At 41.4% G+C, this 27,238-nt stretch overlaps 1 protein-coding gene across 8 annotated transcripts; it reads right to left on the bottom strand.

Annotated features, from left to right (window-relative positions):
* Positions 1 to 2,382: 2,382 nt before the first annotated feature.
* LOC111645864 (C-Jun-amino-terminal kinase-interacting protein 4-like) lies at positions 2,383 to 27,238 on the bottom strand. 8 transcript variants are annotated; one of them, XM_023395185.2, is made up of 31 exons: positions 26,740 to 27,238; positions 23,389 to 23,509; positions 21,014 to 21,084; positions 20,804 to 20,892; positions 20,410 to 20,560; positions 18,109 to 18,198; positions 16,731 to 16,866; positions 16,362 to 16,455; positions 16,159 to 16,280; positions 15,465 to 15,476; positions 14,603 to 14,660; positions 14,314 to 14,466; positions 14,148 to 14,199; positions 13,871 to 14,001; positions 13,703 to 13,759; positions 12,335 to 12,499; positions 11,989 to 12,118; positions 11,349 to 11,438; positions 11,146 to 11,253; positions 10,800 to 10,992; positions 10,472 to 10,687; positions 10,084 to 10,294; positions 9,472 to 9,588; positions 9,043 to 9,123; positions 8,877 to 8,944; positions 8,625 to 8,776; positions 8,214 to 8,385; positions 7,819 to 7,932; positions 5,699 to 5,875; positions 5,032 to 5,169; positions 2,383 to 4,866 (listed from the first exon to the last, which is right to left on the bottom strand). In XM_023395185.2, exons 1-31 carry the CDS (start codon positions 27,037 to 27,039, stop codon positions 4,748 to 4,750), a joined length of 3,888 nt encoding a protein of 1,295 aa, XP_023250953.1. In that variant the 5' UTR covers positions 27,040 to 27,238; the 3' UTR covers positions 2,383 to 4,747. The 8 variants fall into 8 exon arrangements, with proteins under 8 accessions (XP_023250953.1, XP_087026821.1, XP_087026822.1 ...); XM_087170695.1 differs by having other exon boundaries at positions 8,625 to 8,773; XM_087170696.1 differs by having other exon boundaries at positions 18,109 to 18,195.

The following is a 27,238-nucleotide window of genomic DNA, read 5'->3' as shown; positions in this document are numbered from 1 at the left end:
CCCACCCCCTCTGTTTTTCTAGACTTCTTGGATTTCTCACCTTCCTCTCTTTGCTTTCATCCGGCCCACTTCAACACTAGCCAAGAATGACTAATTCTGAAATGTCTCCTAAATAAATCAACACACTGCTCCACCGCTGTGTTGACATACCACAGGCATCCTTGATAGTCTTGCAGCTATCACATCTATGCATTTCACCTGATGAAAGCTTTCATGAGGCTACAATGTGTGGTGAAGCTGTTATAAAAGCAGTGACATTGGCCTTTTTATCCTTTTCTTCCCACTCTGAAGGTCATTCGCTGAAGTTCTTACGGGCTTAATCTCGCAGCTTGATCACACCATTGATTTCGCAGCCTGCATCGCATGTCTTAGACAAGCACAGTTGTCGACATTCACATCAAACTGCATCCAAAACAGAAAAAAAACTAAGGAAGAACACAATAAGGGGGCTTCTAGCTTTTACTGAAGGATGTATTTTCTGGGATCATCGATTACTAACAGAGAACAAAGCGCATCAAAATGCTTGACTTTTGACGGCGGGTTGACTTTCACAAGGCAGAGAAGGACAGAGAGAGGCACAGAGTAGGCAGCTGGGGATGTTACATAACAGATGAATCGTGCATTCACATACTGGGGCCTACTGGGTTTAATTTACCGTCTTAAATGACCAAGTCAAGCTCCATAATAAACAATGAGCAGAGTCGAGCACACTTTGAATTGCAGGTGCAGTTCTCATCTATTCTTTTCTGAGAACCTGTAACTCGTTGAAAGCAATTTTTGCCCCAACCCCCATCTGTAGGATAAAGCTCTGACAAACAGGAAGATGGGATCACTTCTCCTTTTGCAGAATCCCAGCTGTAATGCAGCACATCAGACCTGGCATGTTACAGTCTCAGAATCCCCCGTCTGGGCTACATCACACTCTGTGACGTCAGAAACCTCTTTGTATGTGTGTGCAGACCTCGCTGTCTGCCCCCGCACGGCTTAGGAGGAGGAGGAGGGGTGGATGAGCTGGGATGGAGGAAGAGACGGAGAAAGGCAGAGAGGTGGGAGGTGGGCTTTACGCTGTGATGTAATTTCATGGAAATTGTTATGTGTGGTGATGCTGCATCCTACAGAAGCTTTTGAACAGCACAGCCTCCTACTGGCCGAGGAAAATACCACATGAACTCTTTGCCTCATTGCCAAGTTTCTGACTGTAAAAATATGATCTTTATGTTGACACCTCACATTTAGCAGCTGCGTTTCCTCATATTGCGCATCAACAAGCCTTGGTTCTTTGAGGAAATGCAGGTACTGACACTATTATATGCCATACTGGAGCCATACTGTGGCCTGAATATATATGAATATATTTTCAATATAATTATGCTTTGGTTTTTCTGCAACCTAAAAACGTACCAGCTGTGTTTGCACCAGCTGTAGACAAGTCGATGGGAGAAAGTAAAGATTAAAACAGCTTGGTCTTTAATTAAGTGTCAATATTCAATTATGGTGACATGTAGCGCAGATGTGTTATGCAAGAGGCTTCATGTCTTTTGAAACTACAGATACAAATCATTTTTGAATATGTCGCTGTGGAGCTAAGAGGATGATTCAGTTTTTTTTTGTTGTTTTTTTTTTAAATAGACATGCGGCACCATCTGGTGGTAATGTGGCTCAGTTAATTTGAAAGAGTCAGTTGTTTTATGTGTTGCTTATGTAATAAAACTTGAATATCATCAAATCTAAATAGTATTTGTCATTTGATTTGTTAAATATTGTATGCAATGGTATGGATTTTACTTATTGCATCATGGTAACATTTGTGTAGACATGCACATGGGATGTAAAGTGATATATGTATCAGTTATAGTTCACAGAGGATGCAGTGAATAAAGGAAAGTAATGGTGCAAGTTCTGGTTCTTAAGCATTTGACACTGTTTGTATGTTAATATTTAAAATTGTGATTACATGTCATCAGTGGATTATGGCATTTGTCATTTGTTTGTAGTATTTCTCTACAATATCTTGATATTTAATATCACAACTAATCTACTTCATCAGGACTGTGGCTGTGTTTTTTATCAGACTTGATTGACTGTGAGAAGAACAACAACCCAACAACTGTCATGAGATTCAGATTCAAATTCAAATGTTGCTGAATCCTGATTAGTGCGCAGAAGTATGTGACATCATACAAAATCTTGAATGTACCATAACCAAAATGGTTTCAATTTTGGCATAAAATAGTGTGTTCATGTCAAAACCCATTCCTCATAGTGAGAGGCTGATTAAGAAATAAAGTTTTGAGTGACCTAGACATACGTAGCCACACTTTTCAATTGGGAAAGAATTACATAAATGAATTTAACAACAATGAGACACATGATAACAGGAACTTCTCCATGAAACTGATTTAATAGATTGTTAAAAATAAGGCTATGATGCTGTTTTAGCAAACACTGACCAGAGGAACCACCGTCATGGCAGTACAACGGGTAAATGTGACCAGTCTCTGGGTTTTACAGATGGACATACAGTGAGCACACATACACCGCACATTTGCAAAATCAAACACACTATGACACACTGTGTCTTGGGTTGAAACTCTATATGTGCACACACATGTACTATACACACACACACACACACACACACACACGCACACACACATACATACATACACTATAGACATCCATCCCACCCAAAACGGTGGCAATAAACAGAGATTTAGCTGATAACATAGCAGTGTTCTCTTAAAAAAACATGCATAGCTTAGTACATGAATGTGTTGTTTGAAAACCACGAGTTACTGTTTGCACACTTTGATCTTAGGGTTGGTCAGAAATTTCCAACATGATGACATTGATTTCTTTTATTTAACCATTATTAACAATCATGTAAACTCATTTGACTATTTTGTTTACAATAGCCTCCTATTATATTTTGCTCATGTAGAAAGTTACATTCTGAACCAAGATAGGCTCGATAACAAAGGAAATAAATACTGGAATGGCAAAAACACAATATAAAGTTATTTTGAAATGGACTGAAGACCAATCTTGGCCCAACTTTTCAGATATAAAAACAAATTAAAACACCTATTGGTATCCTTCATCATGTTACAGTCAAGAAAATACTCATTACTTAATAAAAGTGTCTCATGGATGAATACAAAACACGCACAATGCCCAAAGCAAGAAAAAATAATGACAATATTTGCCTTCCAGGCCTCCAAACATATCTGTAACAACAACACAAGGAATGATGAGGCAGTCATGAGAGACTCTCTTTAGTGCTGTGTGCATGTTCATTAGAAGGTGCCACACAAAAATGTTACTTTTAGTCAGATTCCCTTATTCAAGTTTATTCCCAATAAGATATAAATGTATAACCTTCAAATTATTAGACTCATACGACTTTTAAAGTTGGGGGGAAAAAAATAAAATAGTCAGTTTCACGGTGCTTCTTCTTTCATCCTTTGGTTATTGGGGTGCCACCTCGCTACAAATATGTGTACATTTTGTTCCCTTCACACAATTAGCACACACGGGAGTGTGGTGTACATTACCATGGGTGTTCTTCCAAACCTCAAGCGACTAACATCTAACATTTTAAAGTGCCAATGAGCTGAAGCAGATAGGAAGCACCAAGCTGGTGGCACAGGCAGAGTCTCCTCACACGACGGACGAGGGTTTAGCTTTGAAACGGCCGAGCAATCGCACGCGCACACACACACACACACACACACACACACACACACACACACACACACACACACACATATTTCCCCATGCAGGCTAATGCTAACCTACAGTACAGTAAGCTGGGCCTTCTACTCACAGGTAACCCTAAAGTACCCAGACTGCTTAGACATTATTCAGATCACAAAACATAATCCTGTGGCAAATAGGTTTCGGTGTCATTCCATATTAATACAACCTCTCCGATAATGTTTTATCCTACAACTTTTGCTCAATAAAAGCACATTTAATTATGAGTAAATGTTTTTTTGTTTTTTTTGTGGACCACTTGTACGTGCTAATAATCAGATGGTACAGTAGAGTAATCAGCCTCAGAAAACACATTCAAACAATTGATCCTTTTGATATTCTGTTTGCATTTTGACTTGCGGGTACCTTATCTTGACACCCAGCCCTAATGGTAAAGATAATAAAAATGCTAAACACAGGAAAAAAAAAAATCAGTGAATGCATTCACACACCGGTTGCTCGCACATACACAGACATGTGGTTTACAAATGTAAAAGTCTTACTTGAGTAATAGAAAATATTCTTTACTTCAAATCAAAACTTCCTGCTCCCTTTTTTAATGAAATCCTTCAAGTGCTTTTCCCTTTTGTCTTGTCACATCTAAACCATTTTTAACATTTGGGAGACAAACAATGTGTGTACATTACCTGATCAAACTTTGCCCACAGCTCTAGATAAGCTGACTAGGCCTTTTTCCTGTGTGCACCTGCTCTTCCAACATGCAACCCAGCAGAGGGGAACACTTGGACTGTGGACGTTTTCTTTAAGTTAACATAAACCTCACCTTACCTATTTTAAATTCATAAAGAATAAACTGTACAAAACATGGACTAAAAATAATTGTTTTTTGTTTTTACAAAGTATTCAACTACTCAGGCATTAAGAACAATCAGTAATATCAAATTAAAAACTTAGAGGAGGGCATGCGGGGGTTGGAGGGTGGCCCTGGCATTGACACAACAGTCTGTGATTTTTTTAATTTTTTTTTTTTTCAATCATGAGAAGTTGTGACCTGCCAGACGATGAGGTGGCTCCGCTCGGCCTTGGTGGGTGCTGACTGCTGGCTAGCTGTTGGCTCTGATAAACCGTCCAACTCACCGCCCTCATCGCCTGAGGAGGAAGATGACGAGTCAAACAAACAGCCGACCAGCTGGGTCGCAGCGGAGATATTGGTTGTTTTTGCAGCATTTTTAATAGTCACACAGTGTAGAATCGGCTACGTTACTTTTCAAATGCAACCTTAAATATTTTGTAGGAGACACATGGTGCACTCACCCATTCTGAAGTCAATGTAGCCCTCGCCTCCACTCATGACCAGGTATGTTTTGGGCTCAGAAGTTGCTGTGTCAGAGGATTCAGATGGAGGGTCATCAGAGCCTGAGTCTGCACTACCTGGAGGAGGCATTGCCTGTCCTGTGACCAACCAAGAGTAAAAAAAATAAATAAATAAAACATTTTCAGTTTACAGTAATGAGAAGAAGAGCAAAACAACAAAGCTTTTGAAAAGCTGTAATCAGGAAGCTGCTGCCATTATTTTTTAATAATAAACAAGAAATTACCTGATTGTCAAAGATGAGTTTACTTTCTTTCCACTATTATTGAAATTGTTCACATTAAAATTCATTATTATTTAATCTTCTGATTATTTTATCAACTGATCATTTAGTATATGAAACGTCAAAAAGTAGCAAAATGTCACATCTGAGAAGCTGCAACCAACATTTCAAAGTAGTTGCAGATTACTTTTAATTTTTCAATCGACCAGCTGATTCATCGGTGAAGCTCAACCTAAAAATAACATAAAAATGGTGCTCCTGCCTGTTTATATCTTATCAGATACAAAATACGACTCATACACACGGCTGGTGATTCTCACTAATTAATATCTATTCATTTTGCAGCATTTGTCTGTTCCGGTTTCTGGTCTGCACTGGTTGCTTACCTGGCACGGTAACAAAAAACTTGACTGCATCTCGATGTCCATGGAAACACAGCTGGGCGTGGGCCATGGAGCAGTATGGCACGAAGCTGCCTGGCATGGCACAGTCTGAACCGTCATCACCGTAAACCCGTATAGCACTGCCGGGCCGATTTGGCACGATTCCCGTTGTCTTGTTGGCTGCAAGATAAGAGAGAAATAAATAAATAAAAGTTTCTGTTGTCAAAAGGCAAATGTTATGGTGATTTTGTGCAAAAAAAAAAAGAAAAAGAAAAAAAAAAGGTTTGGGTTTCATGTTGTTTGTTTGAATATTTTCTGGTGGTGTATTAAAGCAGTGAAGGCAGAGACTTCAATACAGGTCTTATGTGAAAAAGGGGACAAAAGACAAACTGTAAGGGCACTGGTGAGACGATCAAATCTCACATTGAGAAAGGGAAATGTATCAAGACAGATCAGTGTTGATCGCTCACTGACACACACACACACACACACACACACACACACACACACACACACACACACACACACACACACACAAAACAGAGTGTTGAACTGATTCCCCATCCAGAAAATTAAGACAAAGCAGGGTTATGAGCAGAGCCCGAGCACAGCGTCTGTCAGACAGACAGCGAAACGGTCTGTGGTTCATGTCAGCAGATGAGCCTGTTTGAACTCATTGTTTCTGAAAGCATAGACAAAGTGAGACGCCCATGCCCAAGGAGTAGAGGAGTACAGTAGGAGAGAATCTACAGGTTGGACAAAAGGGGACCTAAGCTGTCCTCCGTTTCCACTGACAGCAGAGCTGCGCAGCATAAACCTGCCAAACGGATTTCGTGTGAGCTACGCAGCGACTGTGAGACCTGTATCCATGGCAACCCAGTTGTCTTTTATTCAACAAGTAGCGCCTGGGTTTCGCAGCCTGAAAGGAAATGTAGGAACGCAGATGCACAGCGAGAAGAGAAAGAGTGGATGTAGGGCAGCCAGGATTTAGGGAGAGGTTAAAAAGCCAAAGAGAGAAGAGGTGAGGCTGTGAGGCCGTGTACAGTCTGATGTTGAATCATCCCTGAGGCACCGCAGAGCGTCCACGCTGAGGGTCTGTGGCTTCCTGAAGCAGAGGTGGAATATGAAAGAGTAAGTGGAGGCGGGAGTCGAAGAGGACAGCAGAGGGGGATATGAGTTTGATAAGAGCAAGCAACTTGTCTCCACTACTTCAGTTCCACTGTGCTTCAGTTCAAGCAAACGCCAGAGTGAGCATTCATTTTAAACCACACACACTGATAATGAACTCAACACTTTCACAGCAACGCACATAAAGCATTCAAAAAATATACTGTATGTGAGAAATACTCTAAACTTACTTAACTTTACTATCAGTCGCTGACCTATGAAACATTGTACGTGTATTTATCTGTTCCCAGCTTGATTATCGTAATGTACTTTATTTGGGTATCAGCCAGGCCTGCATGCACCATCTTCAGCGAATAAAAAATGCCGCTGCTTGTTTTATTACAGCGACAAACAGGTACAATCACATTACTCCGGTGCCCGCCTCCCTTCATTTGCTCCCTGTTAGATTTTGGATTGATTTTAAAATTTTATTGCTGACTTTTAAGGCCTTAAATGGCCTTCCCCTCAATTACATCTCAGATTTATTGACAGGGTATGTGCCCCACCTGTGAATTGAGATCTGCGGATGGAGGCCTGCTGGTCAACCCAAGGTCAAGGTTTGTGACTAACAGTGACCAAGCTTTTGCTATTAAAGCCCCCACACTCAGGAGCACATTTTTTTGTCTCAGCCTTTGGTAATGTTTGATAAATGTTTTAAAATGTGTTATTCCTAATTATTGTTCTAACATATTTTATTGCCTCTCTTCACTTACTGTCAGATCCTTTAGCATAATGTTTGATATATGTTTTTATTTAAGCTTTTTGCTATGCTCAGGCTGTTTGACCTTCTCTTTTATCTGGTTTTATTTTTCTGTGAAGCACTTTAAGAAAATACAAATAAAGAAACAAAGTTATTATTATTACAGAGCTTTTCAATAAATACACACAGTTAAAGTAAATGGAGTAAGCTAGAGCACATCTGAGTGGGCTGTTGATGCCGTGCATGAGTGCAATACCTTCAGACAGCGGGATGGAGATGATGACGCCGTTTCCTGTCCCCACCCAGAGACGGCTGCAGGACACCACGAGAGCTGTGATTCTCACGAACGAGAAGCCCAGTTTACCCGTACCTGCACCACACACAGAGCAGACAGAGTGCACATTTGTTCACTGTGTCAATCCCACGATCAAAAGATAGAATTTTTACCAACGATACACAGGTGCTGCTTTCAAATCTTTATATACTGAACTGTACTTGTGACACTTTGACTCACAAGAAGCTTTTTTAATTTCTTACTCCTGCAACGTCAAAATGAAAACAAATCCCACTAAATAACTTCAGATTCAGAAGATCTAACTTTATTCTTTACTTTACTGACTCAAATAACTTTAGCCAGTGATTAATATATACCGAGCATCTTGCTGACGTAGGGCTCGATGTCCACATCCTGGAGGTGCTGGTAGGTGTGGGCGTGAAACAAGCGTAGGGTTGAATCCAGTCGGATGGAAACCCAGATACCGTCTCCAACCCAGGCCAGCTGCCGCACCTGGCTCTCCTTGCGCGGATGAGCGTCAAATGACTTCTGCTCATGCACGGCATGTCGAGATGCGATGTTGGGACATTGTGGAAATGTTCAATGTGAAAGTTGTAAATGTGACGTGTTTTAGATAAAGGCAAGTTTACACAGTATTTTGTTGTTTTGAGCTTTGCTGAAAGACAGGATTACCCTTTCCCCTTTACCCCCAGTAAAGTTTAATAAGTTGAGGCAGACTAGAAAAGAAAACTACAATGACTGTTAATTGTCTGTCGTGACTGCTGTACCTCTATCCTCATGGCCTTGGGCTGGATGATGTAGATCTTGTTCCTGTAACCACACCACACCTTGTCATGGACAACAGTCATACAGCGGATAGAGTGGTGGGGCCGGCCAAGATCCAGCAGATGGTAATTGGTTAGGTCCCATTGACCGTCTGCTGGCGAGAAACGAATAGACTTGAGAACCGAGGTCTTTGTGGCATGAAATGGGTCTCAGATTTGCGTCTTACTACGAGGAGTGCTATGCTACAGACTTACCAATGCTTCGGTGGAAAATTGCTAATGTCCCATCAGCCAACGCCACGAGGACTCTCCCTTTGACATGTCTGTAACACATGAGGAAGACACCGTTTCAGACATTTTTTTTTTTACCTTGAAGGTAAAACGGTGTGTTCAGTAACTACACAACCGACTTTGTACTCACACTATGCTGAGGATGGCGTCTTTCAGCTTGATGGCGTGGAGACACTTCCTCCATCGCGCCACGGATGAGTGGACATACAGACTTGAAAATGAGGAGACAGGGAGGTAAGGAATGGCTGAACAGAGTGCAGTGCAATACTGGCTTATGAGGAGTGGATTTCAAAATAAATGAGAAAAATAAAGCAGGTGAAAGTGTGAGTGAAAGGATTTGCTCAACAACAGAAACACTATTAGGTTAAAACATAATGTCTCTTAATGAATTTTGGTCACCACTTATCAGTCATTTAGGCCTCATATTGAAAAGCACATTTAGTCCATTAAGCCTACTTTCTCAATGAAGTTATAACTGTGCAGTATTCACTCTGTCGAGGCCAACCCTTATTTTTTTCCTGCACCAATAGCTCCCTCTAGTGGCCATTGTCCTGCTCACCAGCCATTCTGAGCTCCCAGCCACATGGTGGGGAGGGCGCTGCTCATCCTCAGGACTTCCCCCTCTGAAGGATCTGAGTCTTCTGGCAAGGAGGCCACTCCATCTTGCCCGGAGCCCCTAGATCACAGAAGACAGACGTTTCACCAGGCAGCAGTCTTTCAGATACATGGCTACATTATGTTGCTTTTATTTTATTGGGACTACCAGGGGGAGAAATATGATTACTAAAGTGCTAAAATTTTCAAATCAAAATGGGAGTTTTGTTGCCTCCTTTTAATGTGAAAAGAACCAAAAAAAACCCACATACAGTTCATCACTTGTATTGACCAAGTGTTGGTCCTCAAACCTTAATCAGGTTCTTAATCTTACTAAACATTTTATCATCATCGGGGTAGAAAACAGAGTAATTTTACCTAATTAAGATCTGAGGACCTAAACGATGTTCTGGGATTTTTGGTTCTTTCACAGTCAGTTTGTGATCTGACTCACCCGACTATAGGACTTTCTGGAGTGCAAGAACTCTGTGGAGCTTGTCGCCTCTTTTTAATAAAATATTTCTCCTAAAAATTTGCTATTGTGATTTGCACCTTGAAAACTTAAATCATTCCTCACCTCTGTGTGTTAGTAGGAGAAGAGTCAGTGGGTCCCACCCCCAGTGGGTCGGTGAACACATGTTCTGTGTAGATTCCTGGCTGGTTTTGATCCCCTCCCTGGTCCTCCTCTCCTTCTTCGCCTACACCAGCGTTAGCCTCCGTTGCTTCCGTTGCCTCTTCCGCAGTAGGAACCCCGTCCTCTGCCGGACTGGTCTCTCTGGACAGCTCGACTGTGGGCGATGTGCAGACAACAGGGAGAATGAATGATAAAGTAAAGGTTTTGGGTGGGGATTCAAACAAACAATGAAAAAGGTAGATGGTCATGTATTCTTGGGTGGGGAGGAGTGAATGTGGCTTCATTGACCTTATCACTGGCAAACATGGATAACAGGGCAGCAGATAACTACCTGAGCCAGAGATGACGGTATGCTCAGCAGGCTGGTCTGTGACACCCGCGCTGGCCGTCTGGGGGATGGCAGTGGTCCCCTCAGCGGCCATGGCACCATCGCTGCCTGTAGAGCCCACACTGGCTACGCTGCCGGCCAGTGACACCCCGTCACCTTGGCTAGCCTCCGGGTCTTGGGGTACCTCCTCACCTGCCGGATAATCAGTCTCCAACACCCCTGAAGAAAAAAACACAAAACAAACACAGAATGATCTTACAGTCAAAATTCAGAGCAGACTGAATCAGAAAGGAATGAAGAAGTTACAGATGATGAATGAAGATCAACCTACCTGGCACACTGGCAATGCAGACGACGTGGGTGTTGCAGGCGTAGAAGCTGTCAAGTAGGTCAGAGGGCTGACTGGCATCCAGCACCATAACCTTGGTAGAGGAGTGGGTGCTGGTGCACACCCACACCCTACTGGACACCTCATCCTGAAGTATCAGCTCTTTCTCCTTCTCCTGCTCCACTTTGTCCTGATCCTTGTGGACAATACAAAAATCAGCCAACAGCCTCAACTCAGAACTTAAAGTTTGAAGAACTCATCAGACACACAGTGTAGCTCCAGTTCAAACATCATAATAATACAAAAACACCCAGAATAAGAGCAGCCTCTTCCTTAAGCTTCCTCTCACCTTACTCTCTTGCTCCAGCTGGTCCAGGCTACTCTGAGAACCTTTCGTCTGCTTAGTAAGCTCTGATATCCTCCCCCCACACAGGTTGACCCCTGCAGCACACCACAGCTGGGAGACACAGAGGGAATACATAATGAATATCTCATTTTCTTCAAAATTCAAGAGTGTTTTGTGGAATTAAGTATTTTCTTTAAATGAAGTACCTTCATAGAAGCATCTTTCTGATCCAGAGGTCTCAAGTATACTGGTACAGGTAAGTTCATTTTGTTCTCCACCTGTCCACCATTTGCCACCTGTGAGGGTAAATGCAGCAAATGTAAAGGCTTTTAGAAAAGATTTTCACAGAAGTTTTAACAAATAGGCGACATAATCAACACTGCTTAAAGCCAGAAACTTAAGAAAACAATTTGGGAATGTAGTGAAGTTTCTTTGAATGGTCGACAATCATTTGAATCAGCAAAATATGGAGTGAAACTACTGCGATAATGCTTGATTTTGGTGTGTTCGTCTGTTGTGAAGAGATGCAGTAATGCAGCAGGAAGTAAATTACATTTTCCCACTGTTCCACAACACAGATGGAGCAGAGGTAGCCTAAACATGGTGTCCATTTAAGCACGGCTGAAAGAAATATCAGCTACATTCATAAGTAAATGAAATAAAAGCAAAATATTCTTCAGTCATTCCCACAATGTCGAGCTCGATCTGGTGAGAATTTTAATAAATGTCTTCTTAATGAGAGAGCAGCAGAGTTAACTGAACCAAATTACTATCGACAGTCTTGATCAATATCACTGATCTAATATTTTCTTCTACTTAATTCCTATTCAAACCTTCACTTCCCACCTTGTATTTGCTGGGCAGGCTCCAGCCGTGTGCAGTGACTCGTCCGTCCTCCTTCTGCATGTGGGCCTTCACCTGTCTGTACTGGGCCCTTTTCTGCTCTTTACGCGAGGGCGAACTGCACTGGTCCTTTCTACAAGTAGAGCGAAGACAGAGAAAATGTCATCAGCTAACGTATGGGACATTATAAACATGTCCATCATCACAGGGCATTAAGTGAAAATATTCCAACAAATATTATAGGAGTAAGTCATAAGTTTCACCTTCTGTGCCCTTTTCAGAATTTTTCTAAACATGTTCACCTTGATAAAATGCCCCAAACTCACAGTCACATGACTCCATTACTCACTCTTCATTGAGGAAGTCGAAGGTCTTGGACTTCTCCGTGGGGAACTGGGAGAAGGTGCTACTCCTCTTTACCATGCCGCCCGGGGTGTTGTATTTCACGTTGGACTGGGAGTCCACCTTCTTTATAGCCGGGGAACTGGAGGAGGAGCTAAACAGTCTGCTGAAGCTGCAGGTGGTGAAGTTACAGAAAGCCAAGAGGGAAACAAGAGCCGACAGGAGTGCGGGGAAAAAGCAAGGTAGTGGGGGTCACCAACCAACCAGACAACCGAGGAACAACCACCAACATTTACTGTACAGTGACATAAAGCATGCTGGGAGTTGTGGTATAGCTGAGCACTTCCTATTAACTCCTATTTGTGTCTTTACCACCAAGTATCAATGGTATCTAACTAGATAGTTTCACACTTTCATAAGGGAGTGTTGCACAGGGGTAGTGAGACTTACTGTCGATGTCATTGGCACCAGAGTTTAAAAAAAATAAATACAATACCCAGGGCAAAGTCTCTGTGAAAAGCAGCATATATCCATGTATAAATTATACATAACTTATCATGTGTAGATAAAAGTGTTGCCAGTTTGAATAAACAGATTAAAAAATAATAATAATCACAGTTCAAAAAAAATGAAAGAAATATCTTCCAACATCTGTCTAATTCATTGTTTCAGAATGATGTTCAGTCATGCTGTCCTGTACAATTATAATCCATATTAACTATATATTAGGAACTGATAAGCAGAAAATATGGGGGAGAAATGGGCACAATACGTTAACATATTTCAATAAAAAAATATCAGACAGAAAACTGATGCAGTGACTAATTTTTAGGACAACCACTTAAATCTGTTTGATATTTCTTACAATTCAAAAAAAATTGATCTGCATAGGACTTAAGACAGAACCTGAACATGTATTTAGGCTGCTGGGGGAACTCTGTCCCTCTTTAGCGCCTTTGAGCAGACAGAGTGGAAAAACATCAAAAAGGCACACAGCAGGCAGGAGACAGGAAAGCCCGGGGGGCACAGGGAGAGTCATGTCTGAGCAGTTTGTGATAACAACGACTGATGCACTGCACGGAGAGCAAAGATTATGGATAGAGACACATCAAAGTTGGATTCATTTGTGATGGAGGAGCAGTTTTGTGTCAATGGAGGGCAAGACCGAGGTTTGGCAGGGAGAAGGTTTATTAAACCATCTTTTACCTAAAGCTGCCAATTCAACAGAACATCGCGGAAGATATAAGGAAAAAAAAAATATTTGAATAACTTGGGAGAAAATGTCACAAGAGTTAACTTGGGAGACTGTCAAAACTAAAGCCCTGACAAAGGTGGATAAATATTGTAGTGTTTTTCAAAAACAGAGAGGACTCACAACTGCCAGATGCTGGATTTCTTTTTTTCTGTCAGTGTTGGATTTTCCCTTGAGGCCCTAAAGAAGATGATGAAGGTCATGTTAACTGTCGTTTTAGGACACACACAAGTACAGGCACAAAAACAGGGATTATGTACATGTGTAACTTTGCAGCCCCGTGTTCTGTACCTGATCATCTCCGTCCACCGCACAGCTTCCTGAAGCTCCATCAGTCTCTCTTTGTACTGGTTTCTCTCCATCAGCACCCTGGCCATTTCCACTCTGGTGAAACGCTTCCTCTGGGCCGTAGGCACATCACTCTGTGGCAACACACAATTAAACCCACATGTGACCACACAGAAATACATTTCGTATTTTAGGAATGAGCTACATCTTGACGGAAACAGAACAAACATGTTATATATGCATAGAAAAGCTGGGAATAGTTCAGTTGCGGAAGACTCACATCTTCTTCATCTTTAGTTTTCTGTTTCATGTCCTCCACCTCCAGTCGCACTCTGAAAAAGACCATTTATTTTATATACGCGAGATACATAGTACAAGTTCTGTCGTTATTTTTGCAGTTCACAAGCACTGTAGTAATGAATTGCCAAGTTGCTACTGTGTCTTACTTCTTGAGCTCATCCTCCAGCTCTCTGGTCTTGTCCTCCATCTTGGTCTTGGCCTGCAGCACGGCCTCCATCTCTCCCTGCAACATCTCCTTCTCACAGGTCAACTCATCCACCTTCAATATCAAGTCTTTATTCACTACGTTCAGGGCATTCCTGGAGGGACAGGGAACAATAATTATTCAGTATTTTTTCTATTTATATTTCCTCTGGGGCCAATGTACATTGATAGTCCAGTTAAGGAATATCAAATGTAAAAGTCATTAAAGAAAACATTAAGCTTTGCACTTACTTTGTCTCAAGCAGTTGTGAATTCTCCTGAATGAGATTTTCAACTTCCCGGCCCATACCTGAACAGAAGTTTTAATGATGTTAGACTTTTATCACATGAAAAAAAATCTGGAGCAGTGACTACAGAGGCACTACATATTAAAATGAACCACTGTATCCATACTAAGAGAATCCAACAATATACTACATAAGATGTGAAATATCTCCTAGTGAGATATTTGTTACTGTAAGTTTCACAGCACACGAAACTACCACAAACACACAAGCCCACAGCACACGTCACATCACTGATAGGAGAAGGATGGATAGAGTGGGTGAGGTCTTACCAATCAAACTAAGGTCTGAGAAAACCATGCAATCCAAGTCAGGCGGAAAGAGTAAGGAAGAGAGAGAAAGAGAGAGAAATGCCGAAAATAGTTTGAGCCAGTGGAATGACCAAAATGATGGAGGAGCCAGAGCTGAGCATGTAGCTGTTGACTCCACAAGCAAACAGGAAGAGATGCTGCCGAATATCTAAGGCTAGTTACATACAACAATCACAGCAGTAGAGAGAAGGAAAAGAGGAAAAAATACGAGGGCAAAAAAAATATTTCAAGCTGTAAAAAGAACAGTTAGGCCAACAAAGGAAGCATTAAACTCCTTCATCCATGCACCAAACTTTGTCAAAAGTAGTCAAAAGTAGGCAGCTGAAATGCAGTTAACTGTGCATTAGTGAACCTACTGAAACTGTTATCAAACATAATGAAGAAGAAGCTGTGAGCTGTAACAAATGGCGGATATGGCAGAAAGTGACTAATGAGTATGGGTCAAAGGGACATTACAGAAGAATGTTAAGCTAAGGAAAGGCTTGAGGTCATACACACCAGAGTACTCCACTGGGATTATGGATAAAAGCCAGAGGATGAGACACGGGGAGAGAAAGAGGTGATGTTAGCATGGGTAGATGGCTAACACGGCGTAATATAACAGCAGGTGGTGTAGCTTCAGAGCAAACAGCAGGGGTTGGAGTAACAGTGAGTTTGGAACTAGTGCTATCAGTAGGACGACAGCTATTAGCCAAACGTAGCAGCAAAAGCTTCAGTAAAACAGCCAAAACTTCTCTGATGTCACAAAATCTTTTTAGTAAAAGAACAATGCAACCTGAAGTGGACTCAAGTTTGCTCCACAGAGTCTATTGTTTTCTGAATCAGGACACTTCAAATTGTATGTTTACCTGTATTATTACTATACCACAGCCACTTACAAAATAAAAAAATAAAAAACAGGCTTCATAAAAACTGGCATCCATTTTTAAATGTAACCCTTAAATGTAATCAGCAGGGAACCATCAGTACTAAATCAAAGTCAGATTGTAAAAAGTATTGCATCTCATTTCATATCTATTTATTTTCTTAAGATCATTTACCCTAAAATCAAAGTATTTCTAGACATTTCAGTTTCATTACAGAACGTTACAACAACCCAGATGAAATTAATCCAGAGGATCTGACAGGATTTCTGCCACATTATTCCATTTCAGTGCTACATTGGTCCAATGAAGATAGAGCTCTTACTCACCCAGCAGGTCTGCCCCTTCATCCACATCCCCTATGAGGCCAGTGCCTGCAGACGACAGCTCCTCAAACAGAGAGTCCATATTGCGGTCAAATGCCATGTTCTCAATACCTTTGGTTGGGGTACTGAAAGAGCAATAAACAACAGGAGGTGATGTTTCGCTACCCTGTTTAAAACTGGCCCAACAGCAAGTTTTTTTGTACTACCTGCAGATCTTGTATCCACCCAGATCCATGTCCAGCTCAGGAGTGGACTCAATAATGTCCTGCACATCTGAGCTGTCCTCATTCTCTGGCAAACCTTCAGAAGACATAAAACACGCCAAATTACCAAAGAGAACGATGAATGCGTGACTGAAAATCTGCAAAGACTGTCTGTATTTGTGGTATTTTTAGACTAAAGTAAAACAAAAAGATTCTTCTGTGACACCTGTGAAGCATAAACACAGTCCGTCAAAACATTTGTGTCATATATGGTAAATGACAAAAAAGAGAAATGCATGAAAGCCACCAAAACTAACGGATGACTAATGATTGTGAGTCTGTAGATAACAGTTTCATGATGTTTGATCCTACCCACTGATATGGATCTGGTCCCTGGTGCAGCCTGCACCTCAGTGCTCTTACTGTTCCCGTCTTCCCTCTCCATGTCGGAGGCAGTGGTGGACATCGGTGTGGCCGACTTGGAGCCGTTGAAGTCTGACAACTCATCCTGTAAACACAGGGACTAGTTTATGGCAACGATTACAGAGAGCTGCTTAGAGTCAAGGGCCAAGACGAAATGAGTCGTTTCAAAATGAAGGAATAAAAACATATTGGACATATTCTGACCACAAACAAAACAACAACATAACAACACAGGTCAACGTGGAAAGCTGTAGGGACAGACAAGGTGCTAATCACAAACGTTGGGGATTCACTACATGCAGTACAACAGAAGACACAAGAGTCTAATTTTCCTCAGCTCTTAGATTGTGGAGAGCAAGAGCACAGTACGTGATGATTTCTTCTAAAACTAAAACTTTATTTTTAGCTCTCTGTCAAAAAAAAAGAAAGAAAGACAGAAAGAAAGAAGGAAAAATATTCCTTAAACACACAAATCTGAAATACTAAATACTAAAATTGGAACTCAAGAAAACATCAGGACACGTGATAGAAATAGTGTTATTACACAAAAAAGAAAGAACCTTGAAACACTAAAGAAGCTGTATGTCTTTCAGATGCACAGAGGGATACATGAGCAACATAAACACAGACACAAAGTCCACAGAGAGCTACACAGGCTGCAGGGGGGTGGGAGGGTTCACACACAATCAACTGAACATATATTATGAGGGCACAATGAGAGCTGCCATTCTACCTCTAATACACAACACAACTGACACAGGGCTCAAAAACAAAAAACGGTTTAAACTAAAATGATAAATCTACTGGACTAAAACTAATGTTACACAACTACAGCAATAAGAGACAGCATACTGTTTAAATGTATAATGTTATGTTGTTGTACGATGAGTGATCAGTAAAGAATATGAATGAAGCAAAAATACAAAAAAACCATGTGAACTATAAAACTCATGCATTTTTTACTGAAATGAAAAGCAAATCAGAGGCCAGATGCAACCACACTGTTATTGAATATGACAGATTAATAATTAACCGATCCCATCTGTGACACAGCTGATTGGTGCGTGCACTTATTTTGAAAGACCCCAGTGTAGCCTACAGACAGGATATGGTTGCATGTAGCTCAATGTAGCACAGGTGGTCTGTGAAGTGAGGGTCTATAAATGCACAAAGCGAGAGGCGACGCTTTTGAAAAGATGAAACAGCAGAGTGGAGGAGACTACTGAAGCCCGCACGCACACACACACACAAACACTGTGCTGTCCACAGCCAATGCGGGCGTGCTGCTGCTGCTGGCACTTCCGCTAGCCGCCACTCATCCAACTACCTTGCAGTCGTCTGCCAGTGAATTCCCCCAAGTAGAGTCCTGCGCACTCTTACCCTCCCTTTCCTTTGGGGGGTCAGCAAAGTCCAACTGCTTGGGGGGGAAGAGTAAGAATGAAGCTCATATGTGCAGAAGCAGATTAGGAGAAATGCATACACCTCCAAATGTGCATGTCTGTGAAGTGAATGGAAAAGTACTACTGTGTGTGGCAAAATATACAGCTGCGCGTGAGTGTCAACTGTCTGGTCCACACTACAAGCAATAGATCCTTTTTTTAAAATCACATTAATTAATCTTTTTTGTTACTCATCTTACTATATCTAGAAAATAATAAATCTGAATCTGAATCTGACTAACGCTACCAACTGTAGAGCTGAAACAGTTAGTTAATTGATTGATTTGTCAATCGAAAGAAAATAATCTGCTACTACCATTAAGAAAAAAAACTCCCCAGTTCCAGCTTCTCAGTTGTGAATATTTGCTGCTTTTTGCCTTATGTGATAGTAAAGTGACCATGTTTGGATTTTGGACTGTTGGCCAGACGAAACAAGACATTAATTGACGTCATCTTGTGCTGGAAGAAATTGTGATGGAAATGTATCACTATTTTCCTGATAGTAATCAGTAGTTCACTTCCCGCCCAAACCGAATTGCTTCTTTCATCTAACCTACAGCCAAAATACTTTGCAATTTGCATACTGATATGAAATGGAGAAATCCAAGCAGGTTTTTGCATGTGGAAACAAATATTGGATGTTTTCACTTCATAAATAAGTAAAACTATTACTTCAGTGAAAATGATGGGTAATAAAAATCCACAGTCCTCTTTCTGTGTGAAAATCCATTCCTGTGTTTTTAGTTTAAAATTCCCTCTTTTTGTTGAGATAGTGTTTTCCTGCTGAGCTATGGCAGAGGGACAGAAACACCAAGAGGGAATCTGGTACTAAACAGATTGTAACTTGTGCATGTCATTAACCTGTCGTTCCTTTTCACTCGCCAAGGTAACACCTACCGCTCCCATAAATAAATATGACGTTTCTCTTCAACTCTCAGAGCCTTTCTGCATATCAAAGCCACTCGTGTTCAAAAGGCCATGGCCCAACAATAACCGTCCTGTAGCACCGATTACATAAGAACCAATCACATTCCAGCTAGCGTTTTTCTCCCTCAGCGACTGGCTGCGAGCCATACAGCGGCATCACTCCCATCATGCACCGCGCCGCAGAGCTGATGTCCCAGTTTAAACAAAAAAACGCAGCAGTGGGATGAAATAACACTGTCACCCTCCAGGTCCTAACTGCCACAGATACAAACATAGTCCACACTGCAAAACTGTTTTGGAGAGTGCAAATTATTGTTCTGCATAGAGAACAGCTTAACTGCAGCTGACAGAGCATAACCATTATAATGTGCGAGAGGACTGAGTTTAACATGAGCTGAAATCACTGCAAATACACATCACATGACAAAGCTAAATATCATAATTTGTGCCTGCATCAAAAAGGAGATTGTTGTTGTTGCACTCATATTCATGAGATATATCTAATGACCTCCTCTGACTGCTGCACTAGGGGAAGTTTGCATATTCATCAGTGGCTAAAGAGGAGGTTAAGGAGGATGTCGGAAAACAGAGATCGCCTTGTCAGATGCCTACTAAAATACGCTTAAGCACGCCCCAGCCCTATCAAAGGCCCTCTATTTTTAAATGGACCCGAAGCCAAAAGTGCAAAACTCCTCTAGCAGTAGGAAATGTGATTAACGGTGATCATATTTTTATGTTTGTTAACTATCGACACCTATTTTTAAATCACCATTTGAAACAAGTGTTGTCATTTTGACGACTTGCTCTTAACAGTTTATTGAACCGAGTAATAATCGGATCAGACTAAAAAAATTGTTTTCATCATTTTACGATCATCAGAATTCAGATCGAACAATCAGCATCCGACACGTCGCAAAATAAGACGCACAACTGAGACTCTGGACCAAATATAATGAGGAAATAATGAAGAGGAGGACACGGTCATAAAAATCCAAAAATATTCTTGCATGGGGGTCTTTGAGTCACAAACATAGCGTTGTTTGTCTTTCACTATGCTGCACTAACTGATGCTGATTTCCAAACTCCCCATAAGAGTCATAAAGCTGATATCATGTAGTCTGACCCTGACCTGAGTTTATTCTCTGCAAAAAGGAAATATCACACTGGAATAAGTCTTTATTTTGCACCAGCTGTGATCATATGGAGGAGGTGGCGTCCACACACAAACACACACACACACACACACACACACACACACACACCTTGAGGCTAGTGTTGGACCGTGGCTGTGCTGGATCGGTGAACCTCCAGCCCTCTGTGCCCGGTGTCTCTGCTTTGGCCTGGGGGTCTGGGATTAGCAGAGACGCCCCACCAGATGAAGGGAAAATCCCCAAAGAAAGAGGCCGCTCTCTCCTGCATTGGTAAGAGGGATAAGAACAAAGATTGCTGGTCATGTTTTCTCAATGGCTCAATCTCAATCTATCATCTCAGTTGAGCCCTTGTTAACCGCTAGGTGTTTCATTTATAGGTAAAAGATAGATCAGTCAAGTTCACATAAACGTGTTCACAAGTTTGGTGCAAGAGTGTTATTTTGCCATGAAAGATATTGTTCTTCACATTAGTTTCTTAACACAAATTTATCCTGTGTGATCTTACCTGACTCGGCTGCCCGTGCTCGACTCTGAAGTCTCACTAATCTGCTGCATTTTGATCCTCTCTACATGCTCCATATAATTATGGATCATCTGCAAAAGTCAAAGCAAAATACCCAGAGGAAACCAGTCATGTATGTCATTAACGATTACAACTGCATAACATTTCCTTCCTTTCTTCCTTCCTTCCTTCCGTCCTTCCTCGCCCACTTACCTCTGTGTGTCTCAGATGGAGGGAGTTGTATTCCTTCTTGAGCTCCAGCTCTCGTTCTTCTAACCTGCCGACTGAAACAGACGACAACAGTGCTCAGTTGAAGGCAGCCACTTTACGAGGTGCAAGACAAAATGGAAATTAAAAATACTAAATATTGCAACTAGAATCTGGACCATAATACAGTGACCAGCAACACAATACTTCCATAGAAAGGCTATAGATTATAGATCATATATCATTAACCCTTTAAGATCCTGCATTGCACCTGACAAGAAAAGAACAGCACCATTACAATTTTTTTTTTTTTTTTCCATTTTTGACTGTTCAGGTGCAAACTGTAGCACAGTCATATATGTAAAAGTGTGTGCATAATTTTGCTCTACCAGGCAGGCAAAGGGGATAATCTGACTCAAATGGGTTTCAATGTAGGCCAATTTAAGAAGTGACAAAAACACCTAATCCGCTATTAGTGTGTCAGCTTTAGCCTAAGCGACACCGAGAGCTGCTGTGGCAGACAGATGTATAAAGCATGGATACTATCAATACGGCAGCTAAAGCTTCTACATGTTGTGTGAGCATGTCTTGCTTATGTGTGTATTTTGACACTGCCGAGGGATTTCATTCTGCTATCGTGAGTCATCAAATTCACAGAAACATGTAATGAAGTCAAGGCCTAACAGGCTACACACAGGGGAGATAGTTGAAGTCTGAAGTAATCCCTCCTGTGTGTTCGTATTAGTGATGTGCGAGAATGACAAATCACTGAGTGTGGAGTGTGAGGCTGAACATTAAGGCTGTAACACTGATTGAATTTACAATTTACTGCTCAGGAAATCTGGTTAGCACGGGTCAATAAAATTACTTTCTTTCTGTATTATTCGTTCTAACAGGATGTTAGAAACAACACAACAGAAATGAAAACACTGTAATTTCACCTGATCTCTGTGGGAGTGTAATCGTCCACCGAGGTCCATTCAATATTATAACATATTTCTGCTGAGAAGCCTAGAGAGTGAGATGTGTGTCTATGGAGAAATCTTCATGAGATTGTCGGATGCCTTTCGCTTGACCAATGCAAGTTCAATGGGCTGAGGCCTTACATTAATACAATACTTAAAAATAGCAGCGTATCTCATAATCACTCATCAAATTCAGCCTGGATCTCAGCGTGATGGTGCAGATGAGAGTTTCAAGTGTCCCTAATGAGAGTTCAAGACAGTGACAAATAAAACTAGACAACTATAAAGTAAAACTGACAAGATTATTGTTGTATTCAGTGCCACGCAAGTTAAATTAAAGCCATGAGAATGGCTTCAAAAATCTAAGCTGTGCCGTCAGCTCCTATTAGCTGCCACTAGCTGCAGCCTTGTTAACTTTGCAGTAGCTGTGGACTCTGTCCTAGAGGCCTCGGGACGCAGCCAGCTCAGGTGCTGCCACGTACAGTAATGAATAAATGATTTACCATTCAGTGGGAGCGGCAGAGGGATGATCAGACCACCAAATTTTCCCAAAGAGGGGAAACAGTTAATTATGACTGACAATGGAACAAAATCACGAAATAATTTACATTTGATTTTCCAGAATAAACCAAACACTGAGCTTCTTCTGTTTGCTTTGTTAAAACCTGGGCCAAAAATTAAATATGTAAGAATTTCATGTTTTCTTCCCCATCACAGTTTTGTGTGAATTAATGATATTGCTGTCTTGCTTTGCCATTTTTATACTGGACCAGTCACTGTGTGAATCCACTATATCCAGCACAACAGAGCATCTGAGCCAATTGCTTTGCCTCCATTCCTTAATCCACCAATACGATGGGCGGTAATGCACTGCCGCATTAGGAGTACGGGAATAACAGAAATCCTATAATCCCATTACTGTTACCCCCGCGAATAGTGAAAAAGAGAGTGTGTGGGTGTGTATGGTTATATGTGTGTGTGTGTGTGTGTGTGTGTGTGTGTGTGTGTGTGTGCGCGCGCATATAACGAGCCATGACAGAGACATCAAAGTAGTGAGGAAGGTGGCATGACGAGAATAAAAAAATGGCAAAAGCAGAGGGAGAAATGAGTCCATAACACAGTGACTGTAAGAGGAATGACAAGATGTAATAAATTATCAAATTTTGCTTACATGGGTGCATGTGTGTATGTGTTTTTTTTTGTTTTTTTAATTGCTTTACCAGATTCATGGGGTCTAAAAACCGGGAGCCCGCTATACTTTTGGGTCCCTACAGCTTTGCAGGACCCACAAGTTTAAATGGCTGTTAGGGTTAGAATTGGGTTTAGCTTAGGCATTTAGATGCGATGGTTGAGTTAGGGTAAGGGGCTTGGGAACGCATTATGTCAATGACAGTGTGTGTCTGTGTGTGTGCTTACTCTGGTCTGCGTAGTTCTTGATCTTGAGCTCCAGTTGCCGGGAGTGAGACTCCATTCGGTCCACATGGTTCTGCAGGTCCTTCTTCTCCTGTTCATGAGTGTCCTCAAACTCAATGAACTTCTGCTCAGACACACAGACACACATACACACACACACAAAGAGCTTGGTCAGACTTTTTGGCAATCAATGTATAACCTATCATTTGCCGTCAATCATGTGATGCTGTTTAAAGTGACAGAGTTTTTTTCTTGTCATATTGTTAACTGAACCTTTATCTACAGCAGCAAATCTATCACCAAGATGCATCTAAACATGAGTGTGCTACTGATGTCACTAAATTAATGAAACCATTAATGCATCGCCGAACATTTTTTTACTATATTTATATTCAAGAAACAGGCAGCATTGGTATAATGAATTTTATATTACACGGAGCTAAAACATTTAGTCTAACAACAGCTGTTGGATGGACAAAACTTTTTTTGGCAATGTTTAATATAATAGCATAGGCCACATGAACCACTGTGACAACATAACTTTCCACAACCATGACAATGGATATATAAATATGTCTGAATCAGTGCAAGACAGTGCTTAATCTTATTGATTCATATGGAAATTCCAGTTCTTCCTAGTTTTCTTCTAGCCAGACCTCTAAGAGGGAGAGTATGTGTGTATATATGTGTGTGTGTGTGTGTGTGTGTGTGTGTGTGTGTGTGTGTGTCAGCGTCCACATCCTGTCCAGCTGAGCAAGCCAAGGCCCCATTGTGGCTGCCCTGCTTCCTCTGAACACATGAATCCCACTGTATTTTAACATATAAACACATTACAGACTGCCTGGCACTAAATGTCCAGACCCAATGACAAATGATCACAAGATCACATTAATTTTTTTTTTGCAACTATAGAATTTTGTTTATTGCAGATATGAAGGGGCCACTGCAGAGTTTTCATTCAGGTTTACCAAATTCATATGATCAGCAACTTTTGTGTAGAAATGATCAAAGTTTGTGTAAAATCTAATTAAATATCACAGATTTACAACTTTCAGCTTCTTAAAAGTGAATATTTTCTGGTTTTCTTGGTCTTTTATGATAGAACATTGAGTATTGTTTTGGGTATTGGGTTTTACAGTGTTGGTCTCTTGGAAGTTTTGATGGACATTTTTGCAGAGAAACTGGAGAAAAAAAACACAGATTACTTTTAATGGACTGAACAGCTGGCTAGATGCCTCAGGTTTTAACCAAAATCAATGATTTCCGCAGTCATCAATATCATAAGTAATTTGTGCTGTTTAATTTTATGCCTACGTCTTCAAATTACATTAGAGATTAGAGGAAACAGGGCAGCAAAAATATGGGTTTTACACCTGTACCCAGCCACAGAGTGACCTGCTGTAAAATGTATAATCTGAAAAGATATGAATGGGCAACCCAGGGAGTAAAAGGTCTAAAAAGGGGGGTCTTTAAAAGAAAAAAGTCAATACATGTGAAGGCTCCAACTGATCATCTCATCTGGAACCAGCCTCCCAACCAGAAACATGACACCCTTTGTGTCATATGATACAATGTGGGGTGGGGGGTGGGTCAGTCTGAGATGCCAGAATTTTGACACTAAAATACAAAAAAAAAAAAAAAAAAAAAAAAAAAAAAGGCAAGCTGGGGAACGCTCTCTTTCTGCTAGTTTCTGACAAAGCAGCACATGACCTGGAAGTAATACTGAGCCTCTCCAACAGGCTCAGCGTACCACTGCTCACTCCTCCTCAGTCAAGACAATCCAGTTTAACCATACCATGTGCATTTCTCTACTCTAACAGTGCGGGATGAACCGTGTCAGTGTGTTTGTGTGCATGAGAGTTTGTGTGTCTGGTTGTCACTCTGCTTCAGTGTCACTGTGTGCATGGAAGGGTCTACATGTCCACATCATATCGGGCGTCCCAATGCCCTGAGTCAAAAAGGCAAGCTGGGACAGACGGCCTGAGTCACATCACATCGCCCTTAATACAGAGGCTCCCGGCCAGGAGGCAGAAGATTCACACATAAAAACCACACACATCTTACACATTGTCCCAGCCAAAAATATAAGATCCATAAAACACACATACACACATACACACAGACACACAGACACACAGACACACACAAACACACATCTGGGTGTTTTTTTTTGGCAATGTCTGGCACTCTTTACTCTATTCCATTTATTTGACAACTGTAGTTTCTAGTTTTCAGATTAAGAATTCAGATGAAACATACAATAAGCTTAGAAAATACAACACACATTAAGATTAAATCAGTGGTTCAAGTTATCAGTTCCACCAAAGCGCCATCTCCCCTCTAAACTTCTCAGATGGTTCCATTTAAATAACTGTTGTAGGCCCAAAGACGTCAAGATTAAAAAAAAGTAGATCCGTGTGATTTATTTTATTTTCCTTCCTCTCATTAATTATATCATGACCCCTCAGATTTAACTTGTAACACTGAGAAGGAAGCCTGACCAAAGACCAGACAAACCAACAGTATATGCAGTAGCTAAAACTAGCTTGACCTCAACCAGATTCAACAGTAAAATTCTGCTTACACACTGGTGCATCAGTACTAACAACTTACTTGCATACTTACATACTTTGAGCGCATTTTCTTATACTTATATATATTCTCTTATACTTTTACTTAAGCAGACATTTGAATGAATGAGTTTTACTCATAACAGGCAGTGCACGGTGGTGGACTATATACATGATATGATCATCATAATATATGGTTTGGGTAAAGCTGTGGTGGGATGTTTTTGTGACATTTATGCCTTGAGCAGCTATTTAACAAGCAAATCTGCCATCCCTCTTTCTGCCTGCCTGTCTCCATCTTCTCTGCCCAGTTTTGTTTTACACTTATGTTACAGTGATGGTTCAAAATGCTGAGTCACTTCACCTGCTGTTTCTTCAGTCAGGGTCTCACAGAGGCTCAGACGTGACTTCACTATCTGACGCAATAGGCCAGCTGATAGATTATAGGTGTAGCTATATCTGATGCGTTTTGTTGAGGCATTGGTGAAGACCTCTCATCCTTGGAGCAGAGATGCAGTCAGTGTGTTATGTCACTGGCCGTCCTGCAAGAAACACACAGCTAATACAAAGAGATGGCCCTTTCAGCCTGACGTTAGCCATGACACTGCCTTGTTTACATCTCCAATGAACACCATGGATGCTGCCCGGCCACGTGTATAGGTTAATACATCGCTCAGAGATGCTGGGAGGAGAAAGCACCTGAAGCAGCCTTCACCTCCCTCTCTAAAACTAAAATATACTGGCCGTCAAAGTGTGGTTTATTAACCAGCTCAATTGAACTCACCTCCTCTGCATGTTTCCTCAGCGCTTTCTCCCGCTCGTACTGGGTGATGAGCTGCTCGTTGTCCTCCTTCAGCAGCTCCAGCTCCACTTCGTGCTCCTGGTTCTCTGCGAACACCGAGTCCAGGTTCTCCAGCACGGCTACGACGAGCGGCATCAGCTCCTTCACCACATCCTCGTCGTATTTACCGATGAGCCTTTCGAACTCGCGGTAGATGGAGTTGGCCAGGCCCGACACCCGCTCAGACATCATCGCTGATGTCCCCGGGTCGTCCTGGTACACAACTCCGTCTTCCAGCTCCATTTTTAGTCCTCTCCCTTTCAGCAAACAGGACCAATGTGGGTTATCCCGCGTTACCCCGCCACTATGTACACCGTTATCCGGGTAATTGAGAGCAGCGTTTCTTTATATGTACGTACACATTGAAGACATTACACGGCTGCACTATTACGATGCAAGATAGGCTACGTGGATTTCTTCCTCTTTTTTCCTTACTTGTCCC

Source organism: Seriola lalandi, unplaced genomic scaffold (assembly GCF_002814215.2).
Source record: "Seriola lalandi dorsalis isolate HSWRI2012SDOR001 ecotype SW California unplaced genomic scaffold, Sedor1 jcf7180002054958, whole genome shotgun sequence".
In the NCBI taxonomy this organism is placed as follows: Eukaryota; Metazoa; Chordata; class Actinopteri; order Carangiformes; family Carangidae; genus Seriola; species Seriola lalandi.
Note: the sequence above shows the minus strand (reverse complement) of the source record. Positions and strands in the feature narration are given on the sequence as shown.